At 33.5% G+C, this 20,713-nt stretch overlaps 1 protein-coding gene across 1 annotated transcript in view; it reads right to left on the bottom strand.

Moving 5' to 3' along the window:
- Window positions 1-20,713, bottom strand: part of LRP1B (LDL receptor related protein 1B) — a 1,883,216-nt gene that overhangs the window by 353,448 nt on the left and 1,509,055 nt on the right. The window contains 2 exon segments of the mRNA XM_035726875.1: window positions 5,005-5,209; window positions 8,391-8,580. Coding sequence (XP_035582768.1) covers window positions 5,005-5,209; window positions 8,391-8,580 — 395 coding nt within the window.

Raw genomic sequence — 20,713 nt, forward strand, 5'->3', positions numbered from 1 at the left:
AATTTTAAATATGTATGCACCCAACATTAGAGTACCTAAATATATAGAGCAAATATTAACAGACATAAAGAGAGAAACTGATAGTAATAAAACCATAGTAGGAGACTATAACACCCCAGATACATCAATGAATAGATCATTCAGACAGAAAATCAACAAGGAAATATTGGCCTTAAGCTATACATTAGACTAGATGGACTTAATAGATATATACAGAACATTCCATCCAAAAACTGCTGAATACATTGTTTTCAAGTGCACATGGAACACTCTCTAGGACAGGTCACATGTTAGGCCACAAAACAATTCTCAATAAGTTTAAGAAGAAGTTTTTTTCCCCTACCACAACAGTATGAAACTAGAAATTAGTTACAGAGGAAAACTGTAAAAATCACAGAAATGTAGATATTAAACAACATGCTACTAAACAACAAGTGAGTCAATGAAGAAATCAAAAAGGAAATAAAAAAAATACATGGGAAAAATAAAATTGGACACAAAATACTGTAAAATCTATGGAACCCAGCCAAACAAGTTCTAAGAGGGAAGTTCATAGTGATACAATCCTACCTCAAGAAACAAGAAAAACCTCAATAACAATCTAAACTTACACCTCATAGAAAGAAAAAAAAGAACAAACATAGCCCAAAGTTAGTAAAAGGAAGGAAATAATAAAGATTAGAGCAAAAATTAATGAAATATAAAGACAAAAAATAGAAAAGATCAATAAAACTAAAATAAGCTTCTTTAAAAGGATAAATAAACTTGATAAACTTTAGCCAAATTCATCAAGAAAAAAAAAGAAAAAAGAGGGGACCCAAATACATAAAATCTGAAATCAAAGAGTAGAAGTTACAACTGACAACACAGAAATACAAAGGATTCAGGGCGCCTGGGTGGCCCAGTCGTTAAGCATCTGCCTTCAGCTCAGGTCATGATCCCAGGGTCCTGGGAACGAGTCCCACATCGGGCTCCCTGCAGGGAGCCTGCTTCTCCCTCTGCCTCTGCCTGCCGCTCTGCCTACATGTGCTCTCCCTCTTTCTCTCTGTCAAATGAATAATTAAGGTCTTAAAAAAAAAAGAAATACAAACGATTATAAGAGACTACTAGGAGGGGCGCCTGGGTGGCTCAGTTGGTTAAGCGACTGCCTTCGGCTCAGGTCATGATCCCAGGGCCCTGGGATCGAGCCCCGCATCCAGCTCCCTGCTCGGCGGGAAGCCTGCTTCTCCCTCTCCCACTCCCCCTGCTTGTTGTGTTCCCTCTCTCGCTGTCTCTCTCTGTGTCAAATAAATAAATAAAATCTTTAAAAAAAAAAAAGAGACTACTAGGAACAACTGTATGCCAACAAGTTGGACGACCTAGAAGAAAAGGATAAATTCCTAGAAACATACAATCTTCCAAGACTGAATCAGAAAAAAAATATATATATATAGAAAATGTGAACAGAATGATTACTAGCAATGAAATTGAATCAGTAATCAAAAACCTCCCAAAGAACAATTTTACCAAACATATGAAGAAGAGATAATACCTAGTCTTCTCAAACTATTCCAAAAAGTTAAAGAGAAAGAGATGTTTCCAAATTTATTCTATAAGGCCAGCATTACCCTGATACCAAAACCAGACAAAGGCACTGCAAAAAAAGAAAATTACATGCCAATATCTTTTCTTCATAAACATACATGCACAAATTCTCAATGAAATCTTCAATTAAAAATGATCAAGAGGACCTGAATAGAGATTTTTCTGAAGAACATACAGATGGCCAATGCATACAGGAAAAGATGCTCAACATCACTAATCATTAGGGAAAGCAAATCAAAACCACAATGACATATCAGCGTATACCTGCCAGAATGGCTAGTATCAGAGAAACAAGAAATAACAAATGTTGGGAAGGATGTGGAGAAATGGGAATGGTCATCTGCTGATGGTGAGAATATAAATTGGTGCAGCCACTATGGAAAACAGTATGGAATTTCCTTAGAAAACTAAAAATAGAAATGCCATTTATTTCAGTAATTCCACTTCTGGGTGTTTATCCAAAGAAAACAAAAAGTCTAATTTGAAAAGATATACATACTCGTATGTTCACTGTAGCATTATTTACAATAGCCAAGATGTGTAAGCAACACAAGTGCCCATCAATAGATGAATGGATAGAGAACATGTAAAATATATATATTGCAATATTAACTCAGCCATAACAAAGAATGAACTACTGCCTTTTGTGAAAACATAGATGGATTTAGAGGGTATTATGCTACATGAAATAAGTCAAAGAAAGTCAAATACTGTATGATATCATTTACATGTGGAACCAAAAATACAAAATAAACTGACAAAACAAAAACATACTCATAGATACAGAAGCAAACCGTAGTTGTCAGGGGTAGGGAGTTGGGGAGATGGGCAAAATAGATGAAGGGGATTAAGAGGTACAAACTTCCAGTTATAAAGTAAATAAGTCACAGGGATCAAAAGTACAGCATAGGGAATACAGTCAATAATGTTGTAATAATTTTATATGGTGACAGATGGTACCTAAACTAATTGATCATTTTGTAATGTCTATAAATGTTGAATCACTATGTTGTATCTGTAAAATTAATGCAATATTCTATGTCAACCATACTTCAATTAAAAAAAAAACGGAGAGAAGAAATGAAAACAGTTTTATGTCAAGATTGGATTGTATTTATAGTCAAAAGTTAACACATTTTCTCTATCCTATGTCTTTATGTAACAGAAAAATCTCTGCAGTATTCAATATGTCTTTTATTAAATAAAAAATGCTATTGGTTAAAATGGAATTCTACAGAATTTCTTTTTTTCAAAGACAGAACAAAGCAGAAGCTACTAGAGATTATATAACCTTGAAATCCTTGTTGCATTATACAGTCCTATGGTTTCTATAATTCAACTATCCAGATGCATATTTATTAAAGGCCAGATGAGTGGGACACATTCGCTCCTTTACAATGAAGATAAAGATAATGAAATCTAGATGGATGTAAAAATGTAATAAATTTTGAAATACTTTCCCAGTTTTGGGGCCAAATCAGATTTTTTTTTGATGATAAAAGTAGAGGGAAAGTAAAATGTAATTCTAAGTTTGTGAGACAAAATTGGTTAGCGTCCTGTGGTAGGATAAAACCATAGCCTTTAAAGTAATGTTCTCCTCTCGACATTTGCATTTCTACAGGACAGAAATCTTTTTCCCCCCAATTTTATTGAAATATAATTGACATATAACATTATGTAAGCTTAAAGTGTATAACATGATGATTTGATATTCTATATATTGCAAAATGATTACCACAATAAGGTTAGTTAATACATCCATAACCTCATGTAGTTAGAATTTGTGTGTGTGTGCGTGTGTGTGTGTGTGTGCGTGTGTGTGTGTGTGTGGTGCAGGTGAGAACATTTAAAATCTATCTTTCAGCAACTTTCAATATACAATACAATATTGTTCACTATAGCCAGCCAGAAAGTATCCTGGTTTAGACAGGGATGCAAAATGGAGAGTGGAAATCTTAACTAGGCATATATTGTTTAAGTATCAAAAGAAATCTTTTAAGTTATATTAGAGGTCTGATGACTGAACCACTTAGGGTGGCTATAATTACCATACATAAGAATACACTGTGGGGGTAAAAGCAAAGCAGGTATATATAAAAAAAAAATAAATTGAAGTGGATAAAGCATTTCTATAAGGCACTATGGAAGCATTTTCTGTATCAGTCCCTACGAGAAAGTAATACCACATCCAGGACAATGATTTTCCTGACTGCCATTTGAAAAGCATTATCCAATAGCTTCTTTTAGAGTTTCTCTGCTATGTTCTTGGGCACATACTTTTGTACTGTATCCTCATAATAACCTTGAAGGTTAGGTAGAGAATTTGCATATTAAAAAACTAAAATTTATGAAGATTAAATGATTGGCCTTTATTTTTATTTTACTATTATTTTTTTTACTGATGATGGCTAATTTTCATTCAATAGCTATTATTTTATTTTGTTAAAAATATTTAATTTATTTAAGCTAAGGGAAAAAAAAAACAGTTTACCCATTTCTCCCACTCCCACCACCTCTTGTAACCACCAGTCTGTGCTCTGTATCTATGAACTTAGTTTGTTTACTTGTTTGTTTTTTATGATTCCACATATAAGGGAGGTCATAAGGTATTTGCCTTTTTCTAATTTATTTCACTTAGCAGAATGCCTCAAGTTCCACCCACATTGTCACAAATGGCAAAACATCATTCTTTTTTGTGGTTGAATAATATTCCATTATATAAATATACTATATTTTCTTGATTCATTTGGCTATCATTTGGGTTGCTTCCACATTTCACCTACTATTAATAATGCTGCAATCATCATAGGAATGGATATATCTTTTCAAGTGTGTATTTTTGTTTTCTTGGTTTACATACTCAGAAGTGGAACTGCTGGATTATATGGTATTAGTGTTTTTAATTTTTTGAGGAACCTCCATACTGTTTTCCATAGTGACTGCACCAATTTACATTTTCACCATCAGTGCACAGAATAAAGTTTCTAAGAGTTAGACTGTCTCTATGGTAGCAAATGCACATGAACACATTTTTCAAAAATATTATCCAGTTTTCTTTTTCACCTTATATTCAATTGGATTTGTTCAAACAATTACATATTTTTTTAATTTTATTTATTTATTTAACTGACACAGAGAGAGAGAGACAGCTAGAGAAAGAACACAAGCAGGAGGAGTGGGAGAGGGAGAAACAGGCTTCCCGCCAAGCAGGGAGCCCGATGCGGGGCTCGATCCCAGGACCTGGGGATCATGAACTGAGCCGAAGGCAGCCGCTTAACCAACTGAGCCACCCAGATGCCCCCAAACAATTACATATTTTGAAATCTCTTGATACACATATTTCAGGCAAGTACAGAGTATATTTTTTTTCAAAAGTATAATTGCTTAAATCTATAATCAAGAAATTCTCAGTTAACTTACATGTCTCTGGGATCCATCATATTCACATCTTTCAATTTTTCCTAGGCTGCCATCTGAGAAATACAGCTTCTCTGCACGGTGGTCAATGGTAAGACCATTTGGAGTGAGTATGTCTGTACTGACCACCACTTGAGCATTTTTCCCAGTCAGGGTAGATCTCATGATACTTGGATGTTGTTCATTCCAGTTGGTCCAAAACATTAAACTAATTAAAATGAAAATTGTGATAATAAGTTAAAATTTTCATTAACAACAGAAACAGTAGAAATATGGTGATGTCAAGCTCTTTATAAAAAAAGCAAAATTATTTATCTCATATTCTCTGACCCCTAAGGAAGTCTAGGTAATAAGTGGAGATATGTATATTATATATGCATGTATGTTTTTCTCAGTTTCTTAAAATCTAGAAACTATTTCTGAAAAACAATTATCTTGTACATTCTCTCAAATAATTTGATTAAATTGAGTCCTTTTGATGTATAGTGAGAATTTATTTTAATTAGGGATGAAACAGTTATCCTAAATCTTCTGTGAATGTATTCTAACTTAATTAATATCATGTTTCAGCAGATTAAGTATAATTGCTTTAGACATCATTCTTAACCTAACTATATTTATTTTCTTTAATTGGCAAATATCAAAATCTCCTTCTCTTTCCTGGTTTGCTTTTTAGATTCTGCATTCTCCTTTGCATATGTCTTAGAGAAATACAATTAATAAACTACTATATTTCTTTAATTTCTTCTCTTCTCTCTTTGTCAGTGTGATTTTTTAAATAAATGACAATGTTGATTTTGGAATTCCAGAGGTTAGTCTCAACTCCCTAAAAGTATTATCTGTTACTTAGAGATTTTATAGAATGCTTTAAATCAGTGTCTGTCAACCTGTTCTTTGGGGAAGCCTTTACAAGTTACTGGAAAAATAGAGAGTCTGTAGAGTTCCAGTTTCTAATCCCTATTTTTACAAAAACAGCTCTTCTGTCTCTTATTTTATCTATAGGACTGTCCCTAAGAGTTTATTTGAGGACTGACTGTTGCTGCTTAGAATGGAACAAAGGAGAGAAGGAAGGAAGGAAAGAAGGAGGGAGGGAGGGAGGCAGGAAGGGGAGGGAAAAAGGGAGAAGGTGGGAAGGAAGGAAGGAAGGAAGAAAAGAACAAGGAATAAAGGAGGAAAGGAAGAAGGGAGGAAGAGAGAGAGGCTGACAGGCAGGCTATTTTACATATTTGAAAAAAAACATGCTTAATATATGTTGACAAAAACTATTTGAAATAATATTTAATATTTACAGCAAGATTATATATACCATTTCTATGTCTTATCATTTAAAGGTCGTGCAGAATTATAACCAACAAAATTTTCAATATGTGGTTTTTTAGTATTATGCAAACACTTATTACTGAACAATATTCAAGTCACAACAAAAATCTTTCTATTTGCTAATTTAAAATAACTCCCACCAATTGAGAAAAGCTGGGTCAACTATGCTCTTTGTTAAAATGTTTCATAGCCTTTTAACCTATCCTGTGCAACATGAAAGTGTTCTAAGTGAGCAAGTGTCAAAAATATTTTGTCCTATGAATGAGTAAATTTGCAAAAACAAATGGCATTCCACTTTCTTAAATTACACAGTAGTTTTATCCACACATTGTGACTTGTGAAAGAAAAATAGTTAAAACATTTTAAAAGTTATGCATATAATATAAAGTATTAAGTATACTTGTCTGCAGTATTTTCCTAAATTATTGGTTTTAGAATTACAGAATTTCTGAAGGTATTAGTATTCCTTTAATTTCACCTTTCATTTCACAAATAAGAAAACAGAGGCCAGAGAGCTTGAGTAATTAAAATTATAGTAATTGAACCAAGTTTTGAACCTAGAATTTAAGATTTTATTTTAAAATTTCTGTTCACCAACTGACATACATTTTCAAAAGTGATTTGAAAGTGTCATTGATATGTATAACAAAAAATATTTTTATACTTTAAATTTTAGTTATATATAATTTTTCAATTAAAACATTTTGATGTGTTTAATTCTAATTTACAGTTCACTGTATGTTAGATGGAAGTGTAATTTTAGCTTATGTAGTAAATACAAGATAAAGCACTTATCAGTTAAAACTAATCATATATAATATTGTCAGTCATCTCCCTTATGTTTATTTCAAAACTGTCTTAGAAATTCCTTTGATTAACTACAGACACTTATTATTGTCCTAAGATTCTCCTGGTAAACCCTCAAGATCAAAGCAGTTGATTCAACAACAAGCTGTATTGTGATAGGTCCGTGGTGTGAACGGAAGCAGCTCCCCCCAGGCATCTGAAAGCCTGTGTCCATCTGAACTAAATCACCAGAGCTTGTGAGGAATCAGCTTTCTCTCAACCTTCAGAGTCTTCATTTAAGATGAAAGTGTTAACTGAATTAAATCTAATCTCATTTCTAGCTCTGTCAGAGTGTCCAGATATAGTTATTCACACACTGACTAATTTATGCAGTCCTTTCTTCTTTCAAGTGGTCAGGGTCAATGTTTATCAGTAATTGTTTTTTTATCCTTCATTTTTTTCTTTACCACGTCTAAAAAAGAGCTCTTCTATTTCTACTTGGTGAAAGCCAGATTTGTCTGATGTTTATTTGCTTAAGAACAAAAGGACTTTCCAGTAGTAAAATATTCTTATAATATTGAATGAAAGCAGAACTTCATAAAAATCTTTTTTCTGCATAACCCAAGCTTTGTTCTTCTTTTTTCATAAAATTGCTTCCTTATGGCATCCACCCCAAACATGATTTTTTTCTAATTTGTTTTGTTTTTTATTCACTCTATACCATAGCTTGAGTATTTCTTCTTGTCACAAATTCTTTGTATGTATTATTTTAAATGCCTGCACAATATGTCATCAAACACATGTGGTAAATTTAGACTCTTGTCAAGTTTTTGAAAATATAGCTGCACACAGTTATTGTTGTTTTCTGTGTTTCAATTGGAGAGATTCCAAGTTGTTAAAATTACTTAATTAGATTATAGAAACATCTTTTAGTTTTTAATACATGTTAACAGGTTTTTTTTTTTTCAGATTTATCATCTCAATCACCCATGCATTAGTGTCTTCTTCATATACCTTTTCCATCACAGTATTGTTTCTATTTTCCCTTTCATCATTTAAATTTGCTTTTGCTGGAATTCTCATGGAGTTGGTACGTGGCATTTCACAAGCCTGGATTCTAATTATTCACATTTACAATGCTCTTTTTAAAAAATAGTTTTATGAATCAGGAAAGGAAAACTTCAAAGAATACCTGTGTCTTAAAAGTTAATTCTTTTTAAAATTAACATATCTTTGATAATCTTTGACTTATAATGAAGAAATAACAATTCACTGTTTCTTACTTTTGGCATTCATCCAGGGCTAGCACATGTGGGTGGTCATCCTCTGACATGGCAATGACTGCTTCCCTGTCAAATGCTCCTGGCCGTGTTTGGTCCACTGTATGTCTGGTGATGGATGAGGTAGTGGAGCTGGTCCAGTACAGTGTATCCCAAGCCCTGTGATAAGCAAGTCCTTCAACAGAACCCACATCTGATGGAGGAAAGAAGAGAATAAATTTACACTTTTATCTACAAAAGACAGTTTCTCGACAGAAAAGTAATTTAAGATATATTCATATATTTACATGTTATTTTAGCAATCATTTCTTCACAAACTCTCCAAAATAAAAACATATTAATTTTGATGCCTACAACTGATAGCTGATTACACACAGCAAAACTGAGCTATGAACTGGTATATTTGTCACAAGAGCAGTTTTTGCAAAATGATGTCACTAAAGTCTGAATCGTCTCACCACGTCCCCAAGAAAAAGAACCTCAATTAGGCAAATAATTTTATTTAAGAAAATGCTCTCTTTTTTTCATATCTCAATCATTAATTTTCAGAAAGTATCCACTGTGCAATAATTTACAGATGCTTTTGAAAATCATATGTAGAGATTCCCATCGAAGTACAATCATAATGAATTTTATCTTGATAGTATATCTGAAGACATCAAGGAAAAGTTAACACATCAACAACTACAAGAGTATTGAAAAGCCAAATCCAACACCACACTTCCAACTATTAAACAATGGTAGAGAATGTTTTAATAAGTTACTGCAATAAGTTCTTTAATTCTAGTCAGCTAATGTGATATAAAAGTAAAAGAAAATGAAATTAATTACTGGCTAACATAGGCTTTAAGTGTTGTCAGAAAAGATAAATGGTAGCACACAGGTTCCAGTACATAAAAGAGACAATGTGAAAAACAAGAGTAATTATTTCTTAAATTGTTTTCCCAATTACACAAGATAGCTGTGTTATTTTTCAGAGGTGCTTTGAGTACCTTTTTTAGTATAACCAAATTATTATAGTTTTTCCTTTGTGTTGTCTGTTTTTCTCAGAGTTATTACTCTTAGCATGTTTAATTTCAGGGAAGGATATCTATAGCTTTGGCAGTCATGCTAAGAAATTAACATTATAACAAGCAGAGTTTTTCTACTGTATTTCTCTCAAAAAATCTCTGAAAAGAATTATTCAGCTCTTCTAAAATTAGGTAAATAAAAAGAGTTATTTTCAGGTTTAAGATGGGTAAATATTTAGTTTGATGGTCGATAGAATTTGGAGTGCAAAACAATATTAGTCTTTTGAACTAGATTTCTTTAATGTGATTAAGTTTTGTCATTTTTTTTTCTACACACAACTGAGAAGAATCCACTAACAATAAAATTATTAGCTACCATTTATTGGGCACTGTCTTTCTGCTAGGAATTGTGCTAACTATTTTGCATGCGTCACTTTATCGGTAAGCTACTCTGTGAAGTTTTATTGTTCTTCTTTTCCTAAAAAGGACACTGAAACCCATGGTCACAGGACTGACAGAGTTAAAGTAAGATTTTTAACACAGGTTCATCTGCTTCCAAAAGCCTATATTCTTTAGCACTACCATTTAGAGATGGGTTTATAGCCCCTATCACCAATGCTCAATCTACACAAAGCTAGAATCAAACAAATGACTCAGTTTCAACCTGTCTCACTCTAGGTGAATTTTATAACCAGTTATTTACTATGAGTGGCCTCCTCTCACACATTCAACAAAACAATTTACAAGAAATTAATGTGGGTGATTAGTATGGAAACTTAGGCCAGAGATGATGGGAGAAAAATTATTAAACATAATCACAATGAAATCTGTTAAACTCTTTTTATATGAATCATATGGCATTCTTACTTGAGGTGAGTAGGTGGGAGATTGGAAATGGTCACAGTTACTTCCATCATTAATAAAAAAAATCATCCATTCCACTGTACTTTTGCACTTTCAAACCATGTTAGAAATGAAGAAAAGGGGAGTATGTCAGAGGGGGAGACGAACCATGAGAGATGATGGACTCTGAAAAACAAACTGAGGGTTCTAGAGGGGAGGGGGGTACGGGGATGGGTTAGCCTGGTGATGGGTATTGGGGAGGGCACGTTCTGCATGGAGCACTGGGTGTTATGAACAAACAATGAATCATGGAACACTGCACCAAAAACTAATGATGTAATATATGGTGATTAACATAACAATAAAAAATTAAAAAAAAAAAAGAAATGAAGCTAACTCTATTAGTAGTGTAAGTAGCATTATGCTCTTTCATCATTCACAAACAGAATGAGAAATGGTGTAGCTCCGAAAAAATCTACGTATCAGAATCATTCATCAACCCTCATTCTGTATCTTCCCCCTCTACTGGCTTTGACAGATCATCTTCATGGCCACCTTTTCCCTGCCGCATGAGGAAATAACACTTGGTATCACCACTGAGATGAAGCCGACTCTCATTCTCTATGGTTGACATAGGTCCAGGTTTACCGGAGTACATAACCTCATTATCCAGGTACAATCTCTTTTATTTTATTTTTGTAATAAATGACAACCTGGCAGTACACTTAATCATAATTTGGTGCTACATTTGAAAGTATTTCAGTAATGCACTTTTTCTCAAAAAGATATCTAATTCTCTATATAAATTGTACTTGTCATTAACCAATAGCCAGTTAAAGACATACGTAAAATTAAAAATCATGAAAAATCTTAGTTGAGATAACATTAAGACATTCATATCACTTTTATGATTATTTCACACAATGTGGGTTCGTGTGTGTGTGTGTGTGTGTATGTGTGTGTGTGTGTATTTGAATACTAAGGTTCCTGAATCAGTTGAACAGGTAGAATAAGAACTTGGAGTTATTGATCCTGGCAGATAATTATGTAGTTTGAAAATTAAAATAAAATGCTTATCTGTCCACTCAACCAGCCCTAAAATGTTAAACAGAATTAAACATCCTTTGGAACTCGAGATTGTAAAATGGGCATAATTTAAATAAGTAAATAAATAAACAAATAAATAAATAATAAATAAATAAATAACAGTGCCATTTTTGCAACTCCATACTTTTTACCTCAGCAAAATAATTATATTGAAAGTGTGATGCATAACCAAGTAAAAATACTACCTCTTCATTCCATGCACTTATTTAAAAAAAAAAGTGACAGAGGTCCCTTCCCTCCAACCTCCTTTGAGCTGGGAATTAGATTTGACTAAGCATGAATGAGGTCCTGATATGTTTTTGTAGAAGTAAGAGGAGGTCAGTTCATTAAAAAATACAAGGCAGGCAAATAACTCTGAACCATGGCTATAGGTAATTTCCTAGATTCTAATTTCCGCAGAAATGGATCAGGAAATTGAGTCTATCAGCCTGGCACACTGACACCAACAACTACTCTGACAGCTACCCAGAGGACGTCCTAGAGAACACACCTTCATCTCATCACAACTGAAGAAGGGACAAGAGCTCCTTCTTGTCTTTACAGTGTTCAGGATAAGAGCTTACAAAATGGGAAAGGCAATGAAGATGCTCTTGGGAGGGAGCTACAAGTACAAATCATTGCCATTCATCTGACTGGAACAACAGTCACAGATTAAATCCTGTAGCAAAATTAACAGGAAATAATATTTATTTTAAGAATATGCTATAACTGCAAAGCGTCATAATGGCCTCTCCTCTTGAAAGTATCCTATTCTCTTACTCATTGGCTTATTTACTAAAGCCATGAAGTATCAGAAGGTTTGTTGTTTGAAATTATATTAGTAGTATAAAGCATCCTAATTTTGTCTGCAGTATCTAAAGACAGAGAAGCAGGCTCAATTTTCAACCCAGGTACTAATGAGGGTATTCAAATGGCTGATAAAACATAAACCATGTTTGATATTATCAGCCAACACAAAAATGGAAATCAAAATCATACTTCACATCCATTATGATGACTGTAATTTAAAAAAGTAACAAGTTTCAGCAAAGAAGTGGAACATTCATACATTGCTGGTGGGAATATAAAATAGTGCAGCTGTTTTGGTAAACAGTCTGGCAGTTTTTCAAAATTTTAAATATATCATTACCACTTGACAAAGCAATTCCCCTGGTAGGTCCATACCCAAGAGAAATGAAAACGTATATCCATGTGAACACACATGTTCATTAGAGTTTTATGCATGATAACCAAAAGCAGAAATAGCCCAAATATCAACCAGCTGCTGAATGGATGAATGAATTGTGGTACATCTATACAATGAATATATTTTAGTAATAAAAAAGAATGAAGTACTGATATAAGCTAAAACATGGGTGAACCACGAAAATGGTATACTAAGTGAAAGAAGCCAGTTACATTAAACCTCTTATTCTGAATTTCCTTTACATGAAATCTTTAAAGGCATAAAATAGATTAGTGATTGTCTGGTTAGGGAGTATGGGGTGGGAGAATAAAAAGTAACTTTTCCTGGGGGGTGGGGTGAGGAAAATATTGTCAAATTGATGGTCATTATGGTTATACATCTCTGAAAATACTAAGACACTTTAAATATGCAAAATGGTCTATGGATGATCAAAGTAAATCTGGAGCTCTACTGAAGGAAATGTATAAAATAATATGAGAATTAGCATCGATAAATTGGGTACAATTTAAGTTCTAATTTGATAAGTACTTATATTTCTATTATGAGTCTAGCCACAAGGTTACTAGACATAGTATACAATGTCAGTGAACAAAAATGGACATGGTTTAATTGTTAGCCAGTAAGGATATTGTGGGAAATTAAAATACCTGCTAATTTCTCTTAAGTCTACCTTACCAAAATGCTTTACAAATGATTAACTGTGTGGGTTAGTTTCCCTTTTCTAATTATTCAACTGGTGAACTGATTTTAATAGATAATAATGTAGACCGCTTACTATAAATTAGACTACCACCTTCTGGTTTGAAGACATTTTTGATTTTCACATTAATAAATACGATAAAACGACTATCTAAAATATCTTTCAGATATAGGCTTTCATTTTTATTTCCTCAGATTCTGTAAGGCCATTAACAAATCACATACCAAGACTGATATGTACCAGTAGAGGGTACCGGCCAGGGTATGATCTGAACTTTTTGATATTCATTCAGATTGGGGATGGCCCACTGCAGGCTGCCAAATATTTGGGATGTCAGCCCTCATCATACCTAAACTGTAGCAATAGCTTTTATCTGTACACTTTGCCCTGAATCTTTATCATCTTATATTCTTTAACTTTTAAAAAGCTCGACATTTTTTTACTAGTCTAATTTACTAAAAACTAAAAAAAAAAAAAAAAAAAATCTATATGATAGTCTACATATTTAAACAAGGGACAATTCTACTGAGGAAAAAAATATTTTTTTGTGACTAAATATCTGGAAAACAAAGAATCTGCTGAAAATTATTAAGAGTTCAGTAATATGGCAAGCATTAAATAAATAAACCAAAATTAATAGCCTATTATGTACAAAAATAACTAGTAGATATATAATGGAGAGAAGATCCCAATCCAAGTAGTCATTAATGATGTGGTTCCAGTCAATGAACATACCTATACAACTGCTCCATGCTTGACCACCTGAATTTGACCCTTCTTGTGCCTAAAGTACTGCAGTGAAGCTATCTTTCAAGAATGTGGATATTTAACCTCAGGCGCTCATACCCTCTTGAGACACAATCCATTCAAGGACTTTGAATTTTTGTCCTCATTATCCTGCTTACTAAAGCACTTTTTTCTTTCCAAAAGCAAACTTGTTTGCAGTCATGCAATCTATCTTTAACAAAGACAAGTGTTCACGATTATCCCAAAAGTGGTTTTAATTCCCTGGAACCAGAGTACCTCAAATATTTCCAAGTGAGAAGACAGTATTTGCTTTACGTTGCATAACAAACAGGACTATTTTCTTGGGTTTGCCAGAAAAAAAGAAACAATTTGCCCTAAGGGAGTATTGAAGCAAACTGAAACAGCTTGAAGCTTTTAGGTGACAGTGTTTTGTCTTTTTGTTTTTTTCCTTAATTTTACGTGTGTGTGTGTGTGTGTGTGTGTGTGTGTGTGTGTGTGTGTGTTTTCAGGTTTAAAACCATTAAAATCCCAGTTTATGCCTGAACTTAAGACTCCACTGAAAATTTTATAAATTCAGACATGTCTCAATAAATGCCTTTATCTTGTTTCACCACCAATGGAAGCAAAGAAATATAAGCCATTAAAAAATTGAGCATATGGTTAATTATAGTTGTGTAGGTCCTGCAGGAGTCACTGGAGATAAGCACTGACTCAAGTAAGATTAAACTAACATTGGAATGCCTAGGGCTTCCAGGAAAAATATAAACTCCAAGGTTTCTAAAACACTCAAGTATGTCATACTTCACCCTCCAGGGAAAGGCTAAGACACCTTCTATATACAGGCTTTCTTTGAGAAATATAATTAGTAAGTCACTTGGAACCTATCCACATTTCCTTTGTGAGACTGCGGTAAATCCTCAGGCCAAAGTCACGAACTTAAATATTCTTGAGAAGCAGGTGTCTCTGCCCATTTCCAGGTGTCTAGATAAAATTCAATATTTCCCTCAATCAGTTCATACCATACAAAATGATCTCAACAGCAATTCTTTTATAAACGGAACAGACAATAATTTCTTAATATCATGTAAAGAAAGGGAAGGGCTTCTTATCCAAACTAAAATCCACTTTCTCAAGATCCATCACTAGATATGTGTTCCCTTGGTGTAAGGTCCTCCTCACCTGTTCATTGCTTAAATACTTTTTGCAAATAATATCCTTCAGAGGATAACTTACTAATTTATAAATGATTAATGCTTTTCTATGTTTTATTCTATTCTATTATTTTTAATGGACCATAAAATGTCATTTTTTTGTGCAGAAGAAAAGATGAGAAACAACTTCAAAAACACAGTTTTGAGAAAGGCATAGAAATGAGGGCTTTGGGTACCTTATAGTACAGGTATACAGGGTTCTTAACAGAAATGTAGCATTATATCCAGCTTATGAGCCATTCCTTAGTGATAAATTAATAATTTCATGAAAAGTATTTGCTGTACGTTTGTCAATTGTACATGTTTAGTTAAATAATAAATGTGCTACATACAATTAATTGGACAGAACACATACATACATATAGCTTCTGCTAATCTTAGGGCCTTTTAAACTGAATTTAGTCAAGAGCAGTTAGAATGTTGACTTCTGCACCAGAAGCATAACACTTTATATAGCCATTACTGTATGTATTTCTTCTCTTCTTCTTCCTGCTCCCTCTCCCCTCCTTCCCCCCATTCCTCCTCCATTTCTTTTTCCTTCTTTAGCTAGGCCTTTCCTTCTTCAGGTATCTGATCTAACATTACTGATAGCCATCCTTTTGCTACATCACTTTGCTTCTGACTCAGTCTCACTTCTTCAGTATTTTCCCATGTGCTACAACCATTATCTCTTGCCTGAATCTGCCTACTGCCTATTTTTCATTTGCTTGTTTGTTTTTAAATAACCCTTTATTTGGTGATTTCAGACCTTGATTTCACTCTGACTTGAATCAATGTCATCCCTTCTATGCCATTCTGATTCACAGCAAAATTACCTGTTTTGGCTTCTTCACTCCCTCTTATTGATGGATTTCAGTAGAGTAGAGTGGAGTGGAGGAAATGTTATTCCAGACATCCTTTGGTTGCTCTGCCAGTTCTTGGTTTTTTAAAGCTATTTTATCAGGTGATTTGGTCTTAAACATATGAGACTCAGTGTAAGCTAAACTTCCATATTCTGATGTTAAATTTGTTTCTTTACATATAATATGTAAGTAACTTGATACAATGTCTATGTTTTTAAGCTATATAGAAATAATTAAAATTGAATAATAATTCTTTCTGAATCACTATAATACTTAGAACAAATATGTTTAAGTAATAAACAAGATTTTTTAATGGCTTTAGAAAATCAAGAATAATAGAGTAAATTATCTTGACTTTTAGATTCCAAGTCCTTTTTCCTTTTAAAAGCTTTGCACATAAGGATGCCTGGGTGTCTCAATCGGTTAAGTGTCTGACTCTTGGTTTTGGTTCAGGTCAAGGTCTCCTGGGTCCTGGGATTAAGCCCTGCCCTGCACTGAGTCTCACCTCAGGCTCCACACTGAGTGGGGAGTCTACCTGAAGTTTCTCTCCCTCTGCCCCTCCCCCCACTTTCATGTGCATGCTCTCGCTCTCTCAAATAAGTACATCTTAAAAATAAAAAAAATTAAAAGCTCTTCATGTATAATAGTTTGTCCCCTTCAGAAAAAAATGAGGTACTCATTTGTAATAGTACAGAACAACTAAGCAAAGCTATAAAGAAACATGTCTTTTTGAGGGGTTATCTTTTCAACGGTAAGCAGCAAGTGAAATGCTTCATAGAATATGAATTTGAATACTAATTTGCCTTTAAATTTTAGAACTTTTGTTATCAGGAATCCAAGAAAAAGTTATGAGATTAACAAATTAAGAGACCAATCTTTCAAAAAATAGAAAGTATCTAAAGGTTTAAGTATTATAATTATAGATTTCATGAAGACATTAACAATTTGAGTATATATTCATTTATATTATCAAGCAAATAAACTTAAGGGATCAGTATCATCATAATCCTCCCATTTAATAATTTTTTAACTTATGGGCTGTTCCATTGTTAATATTTTAAATAGATACTATTCTTTGACAAAAGCACAAAATTAGATGGAAAAAATAAAATTGTGGAGTCAATTAAATTAGGTGTAAGATTTCCAAAGTACTTTGTATTGATATTAAAATTCATCAGAAACATACCCCTTAGCTTCCTACCAAACCTACAGGCCCATTTCCATTGTACCTTGCCCTTAAGAGAAATGAATGTCTTCCTATAACAGGGAAGTCCACTACTTGTGCTCTTTATCAAGGGCATTGGTCCTTTTCTTTTCTCTACTCTTTCTTACAACATAAAGGCCTCCCATTTTACTGGATCATATGACATCTTTTACAACTACATTGAAACTACCCTTTTTAAGATAACCAGCAATTTCTCAATTGCTAAATCCAATGCACATTTTTTTCATCTTATCTGGTTACTTAGCAATTGTGACTGCCTTTCTTTTGAAACCCTTTCAAGAGATGTTGTTTGCTCATTTGTTTGACATGTTCTTTCCTGTCTTTCCTTATCTCACTGGCTGTCTCTTTCCCAGCATCCTCTGCTGGCAACCCTTCCACCCAACCTCTAAAATATAGGTATTATCTAAGGTTTCATTTAGAGTCCTCTTCTTTTTGATTCTGTCCCCTAGCTTATCTGATCTAGTCTCATAGAATTAAATACCATCTACATGCTTATGCATTCTTTTTCTTTGCCCCTTGCTATTTGTGTTCTTTTTGTCTGTCACCACATCAGAATAAGAGCAGGACACATGAGTGGTTTGTTCTCAGTTGTTTCCCCAACAACTGAACAAAGTTCCAGGCATAGAAAGAGCAACTGAAATTATTTGTGGAATAAATCAATACAGCTTTCTACTACATTAATCCACTGGAGGCAGGGTCTGCATATTAATGTTTTAATTCTTATATGCCTAAGACCTAATATATTGGAGAAACACGTACAGTAATAAGTAAGAGCACAAACTCTGGATTCAGATAATCACTTTGAATCCCTGCACTATCACTTACCAGCTCTACAACCATGGGCAATTCATTTAACTTTTCTGTATTTTCATTTCCTTATTTGTAATGTAGGAATAATTATAGTACCAAATTCATAAGGCATTTGGGATGATTACATGAGTTAACACAAGTAAAGTTTTAAAAACAGTGCCTAGTACAAAGAGCTTAAATATAAGTCAACATTATTATTATTATTACTACTACTATTGCATTGTTCTACACAAGGCTATAGTCAATTATGCTTAGCAACACTGATGCTTTGTTGGATAAATTATCATCCCAATTTTCCACAAATAGAAGAGGAGAAATAACACTTGTTATAGGAGTGGGTTTCTGAACTTTAAGACAGCACAATCTACATTGGAAAATATAAATCTCTCCTTATTATAAGAAGTTGGTCTTCACATTGTTTATTCCTCATCCCTTGGAATAATCTCAACCATTTGAACTATATCTTTGAGACTTAGTATTATTACTTCTTGGTTGATAATGTAAATATTCGATGATCTTTTGGGTGGAAAAGGGGTGGGACTACTAGAAAATTAAGCAATTAGAAAATATTAAATTTTTCTAAAGAAAGAAACAAAGATAGAGAGACATAGGAAAGGAAGTAAAGACTTAATAGAGGTGATTTTTTTTTTAAAGATAGGCAGTTATGAAACAGGAAAATAGAGAAAGCCTATTCCAGATGACAGGGATTGTGGAACAAAGGTTTGATTCTCTATGGCCAAATTTGGCAAAGAAAAAGGATAGAAATTATTACTGGCAATAGAAAGGAACTTAAGAGATGGATAGAAACACATGATCTCTAGGAAATAATAGTGTTTTAGGATTCAACTCAATATGAAAAGGTATTAAGAATTTTATTTAAATAGAGATTATTCTCTAATCTTTTAAAAACTGTGACATATTCAGAATACGTTTATTACATATAATACATTGATTACATAAAAATACTATGCGTTGTATGTGCACATGATATTTTCTTTTAAAGATTTATTTACTTATTTTAGAAAGAGAGAGAGAGAGAGAGTGAATGCAAGAGTGGGGGGAGGGGCAGAGGGAGAGAATCTCAAACAGACTCCCTCCATCTCACGACCTGAGATCATGACCTGAGCTGAAATCATGAGTCAGATGCTTAACCAACTGAGTCACCCAAGCGCCCCCATGCACACAATATTAAAATATCATAATGCAAAAAAAAAAGCCAACTAAAAACATGAATATGAAATACAAAGGTCACCTTAGTAGATAACACCCATTGAAATGTTTTAAATAAATAAAATTGACTTTATGCATGTTTATTTTCTTTAAAGATTTTATTTATTTATCTGAGAGAGAGAGAGAACACAAGCAGGTGGAGGGGCAGAGAAAGAGGGAGAAGCAGACTCACTGCTGAGCAGAGAGCTGAATGCAGGGCTTGATCCCAGGACCCTGAGATCATGACCTGAGCCAAAGGCAGACGCTTAACCCACTGAGCCACCCAGGTGCCCCAAACTTTACACATGTTTAAATGGAGTGGGAGGTATATAACTGTAAACACACTTAACTAACATTTAAAGCAAAATAACAACAGTGTTAAATTCCTTGCAATTATCCCAATGACAAGCAAGGAGAATTATTTATTACTTATTATATCCTCAGCACTATAAAGAAGGAAATACACGAAAAGGAGGACCCTAGAATCTATAAGAAGAAAAACCTTTCCCCCCCAACTAACATGCTATTAATTAAATGCCAAATAACATAATATAGATTTTAAGAAGTACAAAACTTCAAGGAGGCACATGTGATTTTCTGAAGGGGTTTACATCATCACATTTATTCTAGTCACACAAGCATTTTAATTAAAATATCTTCAAATTTCCACCTACTTTTAAGGAAATAATTTGAGTCTATGCAACTCATTTTTAAAATTTCTGTTTCTCACCAGTATTAATTTCTAGAGTCTTCCCTGAATTCATTTATAAAATGTCCTCATTTCCACCCCTTATCTCCATCCTCACCATCCTTAGTGACCTAAATTTTTTTTATCAGATCTTATATTTACTAATCCTTAGCATTTCTCAACTGTTACGACTTTTTCTACTCAACAGTAATCACACTCAACAATACCACTTCTGGGCTTCAACTTGGCTGTCATCCTCTCCCAACATTTTCCTTCTTATTTTTCAGTGTTTTCATTATAACTGAACTTAATATTTATTCGTACCCCAAAGTTTACATATGAAATCTGTCTTTCATCATATAATTAATTACTATACTCAAACTATGATATGTGGCCCACTAAAAATGAACAACATGGTCAACCATTTTAATGATGTCTTAACTACTAGCCTCAATTTTTTATGTTTTTCTGTACCTTCCATTCCTCTAAAGCTGGATCATTCTTCAATTTACTTCCTGTACTTCTCTTTAGAAAGTGGAAGATTATTAGAGGAAGAGAAAAAATTATGGACCAAATTCATCTAGTACAACTTTAGTTTGGCCTTCTGCTCTCTGTGGTAACCATCAGTGACATCTTGGTGATTTATATGTCACCCTTCACAGTGTCTCATTCTTTTTATTTCTTCCCATAATTCTCTCCTTGCTTGACTTTCATGATTATATGCATTCTTGTCTCTCTCTATAGATCT

This window comes from Zalophus californianus, chromosome 3 (genome assembly GCF_009762305.2).
Source record: "Zalophus californianus isolate mZalCal1 chromosome 3, mZalCal1.pri.v2, whole genome shotgun sequence".
NCBI lineage: Eukaryota > Metazoa > Chordata > Mammalia > Carnivora > Otariidae > Zalophus > Zalophus californianus.